The 14774-nt window shown below is 41.9% G+C and overlaps 1 protein-coding gene across 11 annotated transcripts in view; it reads right to left on the bottom strand.

Moving 5' to 3' along the window:
* ECHDC1 (ethylmalonyl-CoA decarboxylase 1) overlaps window positions 1-14432 on the bottom strand; it is a 42259-nt gene extending 27827 nt beyond the window's left edge. For 4 of the 11 annotated variants that reach the window (XR_012775252.1, XR_012775254.1, XR_012775253.1 and 1 more), the window contains exons 1-4: window positions 13838-13936; window positions 11513-11650; window positions 6744-6974; window positions 1605-1747 (exon numbers count right to left, since the gene is read on the bottom strand). Coding sequence is in view for 8 of the 11 variants with exons in the window: in XM_075498698.1 (XP_075354813.1) it covers window positions 1605-1747; window positions 6744-6974; window positions 11513-11531 (393 nt within the window). In the remaining 3 variants the exon portion in view is untranslated. Of the gene's footprint in view, window positions 1-1604; window positions 1748-5711; window positions 5862-6743; window positions 6975-7361; window positions 7896-11512; window positions 11651-12831; window positions 12850-13837; window positions 13979-14409 lie in introns of those variants that run through there. The other 7 variants (XM_075498699.1, XM_075498702.1, XM_075498700.1 and 4 more) reach the window with 7 other exon arrangements.
* Between the last annotated feature and the right edge of the window lie 342 nt (window positions 14433-14774).

Consider the following 14774-nt stretch of genomic DNA (forward strand, 5'->3'; position numbering starts at 1 on the left):
TAAATCCCATCAAACAGATGGTTTAGGAGTTGGCTATTGTACAGAAACTCTGAGTTCTGGATAAATAGTTTGAACTCTCCAAAGGAAATAGAAAGCAATGATGTTTAACTATTCTTGGATCATTTCTGGTGACTCTTAAGACTTAATTTCAGCACTAGCATGAGATCTAGATTCTTTCCAGAGAATTTTCAAAGTTATAACTAATACCTACGCATTTCATTCTGTCCAGTATATCTGTTATGGACCCTAATCCTCACAAGAGCCCTCTCTGCCACTGCAGTGGCTCCAAGTAATTTGTATAAACGTATAGACAGAATACTAAGTGCCCAAGAGAGTATAGAAGCAGAATCACTGAGAATTACTGAATGCAGAACTCTGAAGGAAAGCCTAGACTGCAGATAAGAAAACAACTGGCCCATGCTTGGTTTCAGCTCCTTCTCTGTTGCTATAATAAGCTGAAAATTTCAGACTACAAAAAAAAAAAAAAACCAAACAAAAAACCCACACACAAATCACAGATACATCTATATTTTTAAAATGAGCAGTGCTTATAAAAGCGTTCAAATGAAAACTCCCCAAAGAACGTTTGTATCTATGAAGCATGGTGTCTCCATATTAAGGAAAGCATACCTCTCAGGGTGTTCCACAAAGGAAACAAAGCCTCCTATACCTTTTGAAAGCTGGACCATCCTATTTATTTTATCAGGCCAGAAATATTTCAGGTTTTTATGATACTTAGTTTCATCAACAGAAACAAATCATCACTACAGAAATACCAGATTAATCAGTTTTTGAGTTGGTGTTCTTACTGGAATGTTCAATTAAAATTAATTTCTGTGGGCAAATCCTGAAACTTGAAATGGACACAAAAAAGCACCAGGACGCCAGTTATCACAATTGCAAACCAGGACATAAGAGCAGCACAGGAAGGCCCCTTTCCCCTGCAGTTGACAAAGCCCTATTTCACACATTGCCAAGAATCACATATTAACCCATAAAAAGAATTGCAGCACATGTGAAAGTTGTCAAGACAGGCTGGCATGAGTGAAAAACTGCCATCAAACCTTGATCTCTTCAGCCCCATAGTTACACGTGACTCACCTGACTGGACTACAAGATCAATGCCAAAGCTTTACAGCGCAAGAATTGCATCCATCCTTCCATTTTATGCAGGTCCAAGCACAGTTTTGACAAAATCGAAACCCTTCTGTAATAGCAGCCATGGTGCTTAAATTTGGTTTTGACTTTATAATATATGAGAAATGATTTCTTGTATCTGCTTTTAAAGGCCAGACTACTGAAGCACAGGTTATTTGATGTGTAAATTCACCATATACTGCTCTGAGAAACTGAAATGACATTTTTAAAAGAAAAGGCTAAAAAGAATATATAACGTAGGAATTCAGTGTTATGAATGAATTAAGGTAACACTTAAGCCATGGCTTAAAGAGTCTGCCAGCATTTTTTGAACCATTAAAAGCTCTATTCTGTGACTTGCATATAAAATTGCAGCACAGGCAGAGTGCACACCTCTGTCTGAAAGGGATCTCACAATATCAGAAAGCTGATTTTTCTTCAAAAACTTAATTTGTATCAGTACTTGCCTGGGAGTTGGATATAGCTTTGACAGCATTCAAATCAGATCCTGAGCAAAAGGTGTTTCCTGCACCATAGATGATAAGGCCTTTGCCATCCTTCCAGTTTTCCAGTTCGGTTACCCTCTCCTGGAGTTCTAGCATCATAGTGCCTGTCACAAGAGGAGAGAAGCAAAATTTTTAAACAGGAACTTATCACCACTATATTTTACATTACATTTTTCACCACCAAAACCAAGTTATCATTAATAAGTGATGGGCTTAAAAACCACAAAGGAAAGCATCACCTTATCCCACACACAAGCACTGACATATGTTTTTTCCTCAAAGATGCACTTCCTGAAATTCTGAAGCATATTCTGCAATTTGTGTTACACTCACCAAAAAAAAAAAAAAAAGCAAGGAGGCAAGCATGAACTCTACCTGGTTTATTCTTGTTTGCATACATTCAGAACACATTAACTTATACATCTATCTATCCAGGTCTGTCCATCTAGTCATTTTGATGTTACTGTCATTTCACCCTGCCCAAAGAGCTGGCAGAGTACAGAAGAGAATCATGTGCAAGCTGGGTTCAAGCTACATCCAGTTAATGTTAATAAAGATTCCTAAAAAAAGGCTGAAGAGCAAACTATGTTGGAGGCCAAAGACATTTAGAAGTGTTCATCCAAAAGGAAATAAAGATGTATTTGAAAATAGGAGCAAAGTACCTTTTATCTTTTAAAAAGACAAGAAAAAAAAAAAGATCATTCTAAAACATCTTTGATTCCCTCCCTGGTACCTTTCTAGAAAGGCTCTCTTTACAAAGTATATCCTAGGCTCCAAATGTATGGATTATACAGTAGTAGCTTTCTACTTCTAGCTTAAACATAGTATTCTCGTATGTTCACGTAAGTACCCTTCCTGATGTGGAACTTTACAAACTCCTGTTTCTAGAGCTCATCTTAGACTGCAGCATCTTCCACACCAACTGAGCTTACCCAGCATTAACTTAAAGCTCTTCTCTGAATGCCTATGACTCTTGTTCAGTTATATTCTTAAAAGAAAACATTTACAGAAACTAATTTCAGAAAGCAGCCTACATACAAGCTGATGGTACTCAGCTTTATCCTCCTTTGACAAGAATTTAGATGGACAAGCCTAGCTTCTTCAGATAGAAATGTGCTTTAGATTAATACCCTCAAGGACTCTCTCGTTTTCTGCCAAGAGTGCTGGTTTTTTGACCCCACGCCTGCATGCACAGAACTCATCCTGTTCTGAAATTGCCTGTTAGCAGCCCTCCTCACGTGGGAGATTATTTTTTTTCCTTCCTGCTTGTTTTCCTTGCAGGTCCTTACGAAGTAAACTTCCCAGCACCAGGTCAAGGGCAAATTCTCAGTCAAGCACTTCCACCTTAGGGTTGACCTCAGCCACTGAAACATTTTGACAATGTTCCTGAGGAGGGCAATAATTAAGTGGACGTTACATATTATATACCAGAATGACATTGGGTTGGTTTTTTCCACTGTCAGTTCCAGACTATGATCCTCTAACAAATCCCAGAACTTTTACCATTCCTTTCCCTTCTGTATTTATAATTTGGTCATGCTGTTTGTGTGTTGCACATTACATTTGCTTTCATTGAATTTCACCTTGTTATCTTGAGCTCTTTGTAGCAGTTAATCAAGGTCACTTTGAATTCCACTCCTCTGCTCCAAATAATAATCTTCTTGCAAGCTCCCCCAATTTGGAGTCATCTGACAATTTCAGCAGTTCCCCTTCTATTCCCTCATCCCAGCCATGAATGAAAATACTGAACAGAACTAGGCCTAGATGAGATTTTTGTGGGTCTTCACTTGAAATGCATTCCCAGCCTGACAGTACACTCAACAATGACTTTTCTGCAAATGCTGCTGTTTAAATAGGTGTGCATCAACCCCATGCATTTCACTTTTTGCATATTTGCCAAGTTTTCTTACAAGAAAGGTATTTCATCTGGCATCCAAGCTTTGCCAGAGTCAAGATACAGCACAACCACTGTTTGTGGTGCTTTTAATAGTCAAAGCAGTGAGGTACTGAAGAGTCTTTCCATAGTGTTACAAGCCAAAAATCTACTTAACTGAAAAATGGAGTTTACAAAAAGGAACTGTATAAGCCAATATACGTGCAACAGCAGGGGACAAGAAACACTGGCCAGAGGCTGTCCTGTCTTGGTGGGAGAAGATCCCTTCCATTACTGACAACACTGAACTATTATTTTACCAACATATATAGTCCATGATGTTTGATATAATGATGAGGACACAATACTAAAGCAAATCCTCATTCTGCCAGTCTTGGTCCTTCAGTATGTGATACCAGTAAGTTCATGCTCTTCACAGAACTAAATCTACTTGGAATAATAATTTGTTTGCATCTTAATTATAATCTGAGAATAAATGCTTTAAAGTCAATTTTAGAAAATAATTTTATCACCATTATTATCTAATTCCTGCAGGCTGGCTTCCTTCTCTTTTAGTTCAGCAAGAGGTTGGGCTGCTGAAATTCGTTCCACCAGGCTTAAACTGACATTATTACCATTTGTTTCCAAAGAGACTATTTCAAACAGGTGGCTATCAGATTCCAATTAAGAAGAGAAAAAAGGCGTAACAACCTCCACATTGCCCACTAGCAATTTGCCAACAATTTTGTTCTGCTTTTGGTTCCATGAGTTGCTCAAGCTTAGAATAAACATAATTCCTCTGAGATAAAAAGCTGCTGTGTAAAGTAAACGCCTGGCAAATAGGATTTCTCTCAACAGTTTAATGATGTTTTGCAGCTTTCTAAAGGAAGCGAACATGTATATATAAATTCACATCTGCCACTATGCAGAAGCTCTGAGAAACAGAATCAAGAGAATTCATTTGAGGCAGGGGGCATCTACAGGCTCTGGCTGATGAAGTCAACCAGGTCTTGCTGGGGCAGTTTAGGGGCTGCGCATTCCATCCCTTTTCCTACTTCTCCTGAAGGGTATTACTTGATATGCAACAAATGGAAAAGGATCAAGTGCTTGCTAGTTCCTCGGCAACTTCAGTTTACAGGCAGTAATGTTAAAATAAAATGAAGAGCAGTATAAATTAATATCCCATACCATCTACTGCAGCAGTCAAGGGGCCAGCATGATTTTGCTTCTACTCTCCCTCCTGTAACAACAAAAGTCTCTGGCAGAAGTGCACAGTAGAAAGAAGCAGTAATCTCTTGAACTGCCACAGTAAGATTTTCCAGAGCAAATTTTTGTGGCTATTACCTAGCAAAACGGAGTACTGCTCTCTTACAGGGCTCTACAGACTACCGTAAAACAGAACTGCCTGATCCCATGGCTCATTTGCTATATGCTAATCAGGGTCTGCAAGAAAGACAAAACTATTAATTTCCTCACGGGTTTTTGTAGCTCCTCTTTGCTACTAGAGCATCTAATTCACATACACTAATAATTTATTTTCACAGCAATCCTATAAGGAGAGAAGAGATTATTTTACAGACCACTAACTGAGCCAGAAAGAAAACATCTGCTAATTTTGCGTGCTCAACTTGAGATGTGCAATATGATTTCAGTACATTAACATTATATAGCACTTCATATAGTCACAGCACAGCTACCAGTGGCCTAAATAGCAGCTGCAACTGCTCAGCACTTCAGCAAATCAGTTCTGAGCCCCTTCTGCCAAGCACCTAGAAAACAGAGAACACAGTTGTAAGTTTCTGTGAAAGTTTAGTTTAAGCAATTTGACTTCCATTACATCTGATCTCCATAGCAGATTAAGGCTTTATCTGTCCTTTCTCCTTTTGCTATTACATCTCATTTCTCATGCCCCTTTCAGCTTCCACAACAAGCTAGCTAAGAGGACACAGTCTACAAGCTGTACCTTGCACAGCTCTATTTTGAGTCAAAAATAAAAAAACAATCTGTAGAAAAAGAGGAAACAACAATGTAATTATGATTGTATAACAACATGTATGCTGACAGGGAGACATTCAGAAGGACAATCTCCATGCTAACATCTTTTAGCTACAACTTCTCAAGTTAGGTAATGTTTTTATACATGAGCTTTCAAATGGAAACAAAAGAGAAACTGCAGAGACATCTAGGTGCATTACCACTAATTCTGTTGTTCTGTTAGGTTCTCTTTCTTTCAGCTCACAGTCATTAGTGGAAGGAGTAGATTGACATTCTCCATGTAAACAGCTCTACACTTTGCTAGTGGGTTGCAAACAAATTTGCTGACAGCAAAGGAACAGGGAGAACCGGGCAGGAAAATAGAACAGCAGAAAAGAAACTAACAAGACACAAATGCATCCATTTCAAAATATTAAGCGATAAAGGCATTCTTACAGTAAAGGCTTATGCACAGCTCAAGCTCAGGCAGATGCAGACCCTGAACCTGTGCCACTTACATCTGAAGAGAACAGCATAAATTGGAATATTCTAGACAGTTAAGGAGAGACAGAAAATATACCTATCTTGGAGATCAAAAGCCTCTCATAATACAAGATTAATCAAACAGGGCACTTTTACACATCCAGTGTAAAAGCATATTAAGAAGATTCTCGATCTGCAACAGCTGAGAATACACAGGTCATCTGATCTTTCATTAACCAGTCACTGTTATTTAAGATATAAGGCAAATGAAGAAATGGAAGCCAGTTTGGGTGACGAAAAGACCAAATTATGGAATCTTAAGTTACAGGGAAGGCTTTAGGTACAGTATGAGTAAACTCATCCTTTCAACACCACCTACAAAACAAAGATGGCATCTCCCCACCCCCATAAAAATACATTTCCAGAGCAGTAGAGACAAAATACAAGGAGATATAAGAAAGAGCACAGTAGCAGAATTGTGCCGACTGGAGGAAAAAAAAAAGGGGGGGGACGGACGGGGATGGGAGACGACATGTTCTGCCAGACAGTCCTTGTGTTATTGAGAATTTCTTATATTCTCATGGCATTTATGACAAAGCTACTATACAGAACAGTGGGCATTTGATGCACAGCTGAATAAAATTTAAACATTTATCTTTTAACTAAGGAATGGTAAGGCACAGGTTTTCATTTTGTTTAGGCAAAATGCTAAAAAGGGTAACTGAAGGAAAAAGAAAAACAAACCAGCAACCCCATCAACTAACTAATACCTGTAAAGGCATTCATTAACTTCGGGTTGTTCAAAGTAAGTATTCCAATGCCACTGTCTTCTTTGGAGAGGTTGATGGATCCACCAGCAAACTGCTGAAGTTTCTTCTTAATCAATTCTTCCTCATAACCATGAGCACCAATATACAGTGATGCCCTTCTCTGTTGTAGTATTTGTAGTATCCTGTCCTTTGTAGTCTGAAGTAAGTTCTTCCACAGAGAAGCTGCCATTTCTGGAAATGGGGGGGGGGGGGGAGAGAAGAGTAAATTTCCTTTGAGATCCACCTCAGTCCTCTGATAGACGAAAGCAGAACAGAAGACACTAATATAAAGGTGATACAATCACAGAAGTTTACAGAAATCACTGCAGACAGTATTTGCAAAATTCTTAGTTTGAATCTACTCCCTCAAAGTTAATAGAAGGAGTTTTAAGAAGTGATTTTAGTAGTTAAGCCAGAAATTAACATATTTTTAAATATTTTCTTCTAAAAATTACCCAAAAGTATTTGGGTGCAGAATATCAAAGAGGCTCAAGAACTGTAGTAAGATACTTACGTATGTACTAATCTTCTAAACCCTCCCCCCTCCACCAAAAAAAAAAACAAACCAAAAAAGCCCACCTGTGTTGGAGGAGAAATCCTATCAAAACCCCTACTCTTCAGGATCTAGATGTTTTCAGCATCTCCTGTTTTTCTGTAAACAACTATTACACCACGAGACCTTTCCAAGAGAATACTTGAGGAACGCAAAAATTAAGAACTGAAGACCATTCCTATATTGAGATCCATTCCCTGTCACCTCGTTCCATTAACACATTCATCACACTCCATCTTAACACTAGTTAGACTCCCTAGCTTCTGGTAGCTACCTGCTTTTCCCAGTTACTCCAGTTCCACTTTGAATTGATCTCACTTGGACACAGAGCACCAGAACCTGTGCAGTACCCCAAAGGAAGAAAAGTGTACAACAGTATTATACAGAGCATTGCACCTGCCTTTTATACAGCTATGTAATATTGTTAGACTATTTCTATGTACCAGTACACCCATGGCTTATTCCTCCGCTATTTCCACTCTGCAATGTATGCATGTATACCAGGAAATAACAAGGAAGTCATTATTAAATATTATTCTTGAGCTTCAGCTCTGCTTTATTTTATTTACTTTGGAAAAGGGGCTACTGGAGAAAGTGGCTGACAAGTGATTTGAAAGAAACAGGGTAAAGCCTGAACAAGAGACTACTGATCTGAAAAAGAAGTCATCTTAGAAACCACTCGGAGTGGGAAGTAAAAGAACAGGATGCAGAAAAAGGTTTGCTATATTTAAATTTGCTAGACTAGCCCTGGCTTTGCCCCAACCCCCTTTTTAATGGATACAGCTGTTCAGAAGACATGGTAGATGCTCATTTTTTGGAGAACTGGGAAAAGACCATCTTTGTTTCTTAATTATACTTGGCAGAAACAAGTCTTCCAAAACTCACAAGAAGCTCCTGGAAAGTTTTTCTAAGGTGAACCCGAAACACAAACATATTCAAGTGAGACAGAATTTGGTGACAGCTATATTTAATGCTGTGCTCAGGGCATCTTACAGTTTACTGACTGAAATTTTAAAAACATTTATTATATACACATGAACAAGCAAACACACATTAAAAAAGCACACACAATTAGTTTATAATGAAAGAAGTGAACAATCCTGTCAGGTGTACACTTATCTTGTCTCTAGCTGTACCATCCCACGCTAAAATGGAAAATGCTTCTGTTGGGGCAGGTATAATCCTCCTCGAAATGGAGGAGGAGTTTGCATAGAAACCACATTATGGGATGTGGAAGAGTATGCATCGTACCAGACAATTTCAAAGAGAGCCGCCTATGCCAGTAGATTCATACCTGTCCTGCCGCATCGCATCCACCAATACAGCACTATCTCACAAGTTCAACACAAAGAAACTAGTAAGGCCTATAGGAATCCATGCATTATAAGGTCATATACACTGGAATAGGTAAAGGGATCATTTTTTAACATCTGGTGAGACACTTTGAAGGGTCTTCCGAGTTCCTTACTAAATTCAAGGTTTTAATCTGTCATGATCAACTTTTCTACATTCAAGAGTAAACTAATAAAACTAATTAAAATTTAATCAAGTTAAAAATCTAAGATTCATTACTTCATAAATAATATCACCCAACTGCTGCTGCACCGCAACACTCTCCATCTATGCACATTCTAATATTGTCTGCAACATTTCAGCCATCACCTTTCAGAGCTTTTAAAATGGCTTCTCTTGGTAAAATTTTATTTAAGAGTGAAAACAGGTTTCCAAAGCTCATTTCTCAGCTAAATGATTCTTTTTATATTCAGGCTCTCAGAAGAGAAATGGCCTTCCATTTTCTCTAAAACCTCAGTAGTCATTTCCCCAACATATATTCATGCAATAAAACTTTCCATCCAGGTACTAGTTTTTGCTCAGGAGAGAACAAACATGAAAAACATGGATAGTGCAGGCTCTCGTTGCAAAGTGTAGCTTGAACAATTAGTTCCCAATTTTTAATGAATACAAAGCCTCCCCAATCCTTATAAGAAGACAGACTAGATTTAATTCTCTAGGAAGCCACAATGATCGGCTTGAAAGCAAAGCCGGGGGGGGGGGGGGGGGGGGGGAGGAGTCTGTTCTGGTAACCTAACTCCCTGCCAAATTATACTTGTTTGATCACTTTTATGCTACCTAGAATTCCCATGTCAAAAAATGTACACAGTAAAACAGACTTAAGATATGGAAATTTTATTCCACCAAAAAAAAAAGTCTGTCATTTTCAACTGCGTGGTTATATGCATTAACAGCTCTTTAATATTATCACTATGGTAATAAAGAGCATCAGCAAGTGCGGGATTAGGAAACAAATTGGACATTACTGCCTGCTGATCATGACTCATGATTAATGACTCATGCAAGGTATTATCATTGAATTATTTTCTTTAAAACCAGCTCTTACAGTACTGGTCAGTACCCAGTACTTTTTTTAATAAAAACAAGATTATTTTAACAGCTCAGTCTGAGAAAGCTAACCACTCAGGAAAAGCATGATATTTAAGCTACAGCTCTCAAACTAAAGGGATTTCTCCTGATCTCTGACAAACAACGTCCAAAATTTCAATCAGTATGGAGCAATCGCAATTCACGGCATGACAGACTGATTTTTTTGTACTGTAAGTGAAAGCAGTGTATGAGAGATGTTGCAATAACCCGCACAATGTTGTAGGACAAGCCAAGAGCTATTTATTACACTAAAATTTTCAGATTTTCAATTTAACATAATTACATCTATTTAGATACACTTATAGAAATTAAGTCTTATTCTAATTTTAAGAAGTCAGACATGCTATAGCTGTTAACATCTGTAGCACACAGTTTATGGACAGTTTTTATAGTGAAACAAATCTGACAGTATAGGAATAACAAACACTGTGGGCAATTAGCAGCTTTCAAATGTTTTAAGAAGTGCTAGAGTTTTACGTATCACTGGTGACAACTAAGAGATAAGCCAATAGTATGGACATCAATAGTTGTTCATTCCACAGTTATTGTACCTCTTACATAAACCAACAGTTTAAATCCCATTTGACACTCAAGTGATTTTATAACACCCTTGCCTGTGGGCTAGCAGACTGCGGGTTAAGATGAACACATATCGAATGTCAACACTTTGGTATCAAAGGAATGACACACATTATGCAAGAGCAATATATGCATCTACATGCAGACACTCACGCACAATATATGTATTTTTGTGTACACATATGTATCACAAGCCTTCTCAAAGCCTCTGGTAACTGCCTAGTTAAAATTCAGCTCTCACAATGTTAATAAAAAATAATAGTAATAGGGATAACACCAGCACCAATATTCCCTAACTGAGCAGATTCTCTGGGAAACTAGTAAACCCCAACTCTTGAACAAGCATATTTGCCCTTGCCACCTACCACTGTGCTGTTGCAACCCCAATTTTTCTCTTAAAATATGCTGTATCAAACAGCAACCTCCATCAATGTTGCCAGTTGCAATTGCCAGCAAGCATAAAGATAGCCGGCCAGAGCACTGGGTAAGGGATGTAGGTAGCAACCTGCTGGACGGGTAGAACTAAGACAAACCAGAGAACTGAACACTGGGAGCCCAAATGAGCATTTGAGCTGCGTGAAACGCTGCACTACAGAGCAGCTACACAGAAATAATCAGCAAGTTAAAACACATGAGCAGGGAAAATTCCGACTCAAAGATAGTGCCTGAATTATTGACACAAGTCAGGAGAAAAGAAAATGGGGAGAGAAGATGCAGGGATGTGTTTTCAATACATCAGGGAAATAAGCGTGCCCTTTCATGTGGGGCAGGAAGTGACAGGTGTGATGTGCAGATACAGACTTGCAAGTCACCTGCAAAAAACCATCAGCTGAATTTCTGGTTTTGGGTGAAGGTATCCTGAGATAAAGTGTAGCAGAAATAAAGGGATCCAACATACAAAATCCACAAAAGAAATCTCAGGGAGGGAAAAATATTCAAACGACATAACAAAAAAACAATTAGAAAGGCACTTTTGTGACACTGCCAAAGGCATCAAGAAGCAGGAGAACTTGCCTTGATGAAGTCTTCCAGCAGCTGCAATTTCAGAGACAAGCACAGAAATGGAAAGACAGGGCATGGAGAAAGGGACAGAAGATGTGAACTGAAGATGATGATGAGATGATTCACAGTTCAACCCTCTGGGTGCGTGTCTTACCAGTCACTGTTGAAGGCATTCATCTGTACTAGAGAGCAGCGCGCGTGACTGTCAGATGCTTCACCAGGTTCCTGCAGTGACTGACTAATGAATGAAAAGCAAGTGGTGATGCAATGCTGAGGACTGGCACAACTGACCCTATAATGTGAAAGCAGATGAAAGAACAGAGAGTGAAGGAGAAATATAACCAAAGCATAAAAATAGTCCATCTGTATTAAAAAAAGTAGGGTTGAAAACGAGTGAAAATCATTAACACCAACTGACTGAAACCTGGGACAGTAGGCTGGTGGGTGACTGGAGGGGGGCGTGTAGAGGGGAAAAAATAAATCCCAGTGTTGGACAGAGAGAAGGAATTCAGAAACAGCAAGATCAAAGGGGGCCAGCCTGGATGCAAATCAAGACGAGCATGGGTCTCATAGCGAAGAGGAGTCACTGGACCCTGCCTTCAGACAGAAGAAAGGTGCAGGAGGGAGTCTCACCTGCAGCGTTCCTCCCCAGCACTGGCTGAACAGGCCACTGTTGACAGCTGCTTGTCAGCACCCCTCACCTGAAGGTTACAGAGCCCTCCATCTACCTCATCTGCTTGTGCATCTCTCTCCTTTCCTTCAGTGCTGCGTGGGTTAGGTTAACTTGAACACCTTACCTGACAGGTTCTTCCCACTCTAATAATTACCAGCTGAGGCAAGCTGAGGGCAGTCACCTCTTTTCTGCTGCTCTCTCTCTTTTGTTCCTTGTTTTTTCATTGTTTCCGAGCAGCTCAATTCTTGGGATAGCAAGCTATGTGCTTTCCAAATTGTTTGTTCTTTGTTTAGTTTTGTATTTTTTAATGGTCCCCGCAGGCTGAGGTTTAGACGTGAATTGTCTCTCTGTTCCTAACCCATTATACTCTCTTTTAATTACATTTTAATTATTTTGAAGACCTAGTAAACAAATCGCACAGAAACGTACCCAAGTCCTATGAAAAATAATAGCACAAGGATGCAAAAGAGCTGACAAAAGAAGTCTTTCTATAAATACACGACACTACCTAAAAACATTTGATTTTGGTCACATGGTGAGTACAAGATCTTGAGTTTCACAGCAGAGGGTGAAAGCAAGAATCCGTTATCTTCTGCAAAAAGCACACAGGCCTTTATTTTTTAATGCTTTGATCGGAAGAGGTTCTCTTTGCCTCTGTCAGCAAAGGACCCTCTATAACAGTGATAGAAAACACTTTTAAGTTCCCATAAAGCTCACTGCCTACTAGGTGTATTTTAGACACCTTTAAAACAAACAGATGTGCTGCTTCACAGGAACAAAAACGACCACAACCAACTCACCGTTTGCTTTTTAGTCACCAAATCCCAAACCATAAAAAAACGTAAGGATGAATTCATTCTAGCTGTAACCGCAAATACCGATGCTTTCTCAAGGATTAATGTGCTTTGAAAACTGTCAAAAGTTTTGTAGTCAATCAGTGCTCTGGATTCCACTTAGTACGCTGTTCTTTACTATTGCTGCCCTTGCCACCACCACCAGTAAGTGCTCTTGCTGACAGCAACAGCAAAACTGCATCCTGACGTCAGAACCAGCCACGCAGCACGATTCTCAGGGGTGTATCTCCTGCTCCCCTGCAACGGCACTGGGAATTTAGCAGAAGCACACCAGGACAGCGTGTCACCTGGCTCCTTGGCTCTGCACACTAAATTTCGGGAAGCGAAGGCATCCTGCATGGTATCACCCTGCAAAGACTCGGGGGGGGGGGGGGCAACCCCTTCCCCAACAGGTTTCTTGCTTCTGACCTTGTGCAATGCCAAAATGCACTGCAATGCCAAAATACAAGTGCACTGTAGCGCTTGGTCTGACCTAGGCAAGCATTTCTGGCACAGCCTATCTGTAAAAAAAAACGATTTATTTTAAATCAACCGGCTCCGTGCCGAGCAGGGCCGAAGGGGGCGGTAATCCGCTGTTCCCAAAATAAGACCCGAGGTCTCTGGGCTGAGGCCGAGCAAGCGACGGCAGCTCGCAGCGCCTAACATTTGCAGGCAGAAACACCACCGGCCGCTCCAACACCGGCGAGGCCGCCTCGCCTTTGCCCCAGGCACGCAGCGGCCCCGCGGGGACCTGGCCACACCGCGCCTCCCGCCCGCCCCCGCCGCGGCTGCCGCCGCCGGGCCCCGGCCCGCTCCTCGGCCCGAAGCCGCGGCCAGACGCTGCTCCTCCCCTTCGCCACCGCAAGCCCCAGGGCCCCGCAGAGGCCCCGAGCCGCCTCGGCAGCCCCGGCTCCCACTGCAGGGGGGAAGGGGGGGCCGGGGAGGAAGCGGAGGCCCGCGGCCGGGCACTGACCTGGCCCCGCCGCTCCCCTTCCCGTCGCCGGTCAGGCGGCGGCGAGCGGGCGGGCGGTGCTGCGGGGAAAGCGGCCCCGCCGGGAACCGCCGCCGCGCCGCGCCGGGCCGGGATGGCAGGGCCCGGCTCGGCGCCGGGCCGAGGCCTCTGGGCCGGGCCTGCAGCCGCCCTGCCGCGGGGAGCAGCGGGGGCGGGGGCAGCCCCGGGGCGAAGCGAAGGTGAACAAAGAGAACATGGGGGCCCCGCGAGCCCGAGGCAGGCTCGGGGCCGGCAGGCAGGCGGCCTCGGCCGCGGCGTCCTTTGCTCCGTGCCACAGCCGCTTACGGGTGACCCCAGGCGCCGAAAACTCAGTCTAAATTTAAGCAGTTTTGCCGCAGAAGACACTTGTTAGCTCCAAGGTTGCTAAATACCACATGAGCAGCTCATTATTATTTTTGTTTCCTGCACTGATACCCTGCATCACTAAAAAACAAGCCCGGTATTCTGTCCAAGCCAGTGTAATTAAAGACGCTAATTTCTCCGCCATGCCAGAACAACGTCTCACTTCAGGTCGCTTGAGTTTGGATACACACCTCTGACAGGAGGATTCCGCCTGGAGCGAAGCGGCTGCTCACTGACCCATTTGCTCTCCCCGGTGTTGCACTGTTGGGAGGAGAGGCATTAATGCCTTACCCATGCCGCCACAAGGAGATACTCAGGCTCCCCATGTTCACATATATGTATTTTATCTGTCAGCACAAGTGTGAGCCCGTTCCAGCAGGCGTGCTCCTGGCCACTGCCTCCCTGGCTTCGGGTGCCGCTCACCTGCACCCACGCTCTGGCAGCTGGGCCACAGTGCCGAGCCAGCTGCAAACTAGCCCGGCATCAAAAGGGAGTAATCCTTAAACTGTAATTTTGTGTAGACTTACAGCTGGCATAAAATGGCACCGTCACACAC

Source organism: Mycteria americana, chromosome 3 (genome assembly GCF_035582795.1).
Source record: "Mycteria americana isolate JAX WOST 10 ecotype Jacksonville Zoo and Gardens chromosome 3, USCA_MyAme_1.0, whole genome shotgun sequence".
NCBI classification, from domain to species: domain Eukaryota; kingdom Metazoa; phylum Chordata; class Aves; order Ciconiiformes; family Ciconiidae; genus Mycteria; species Mycteria americana.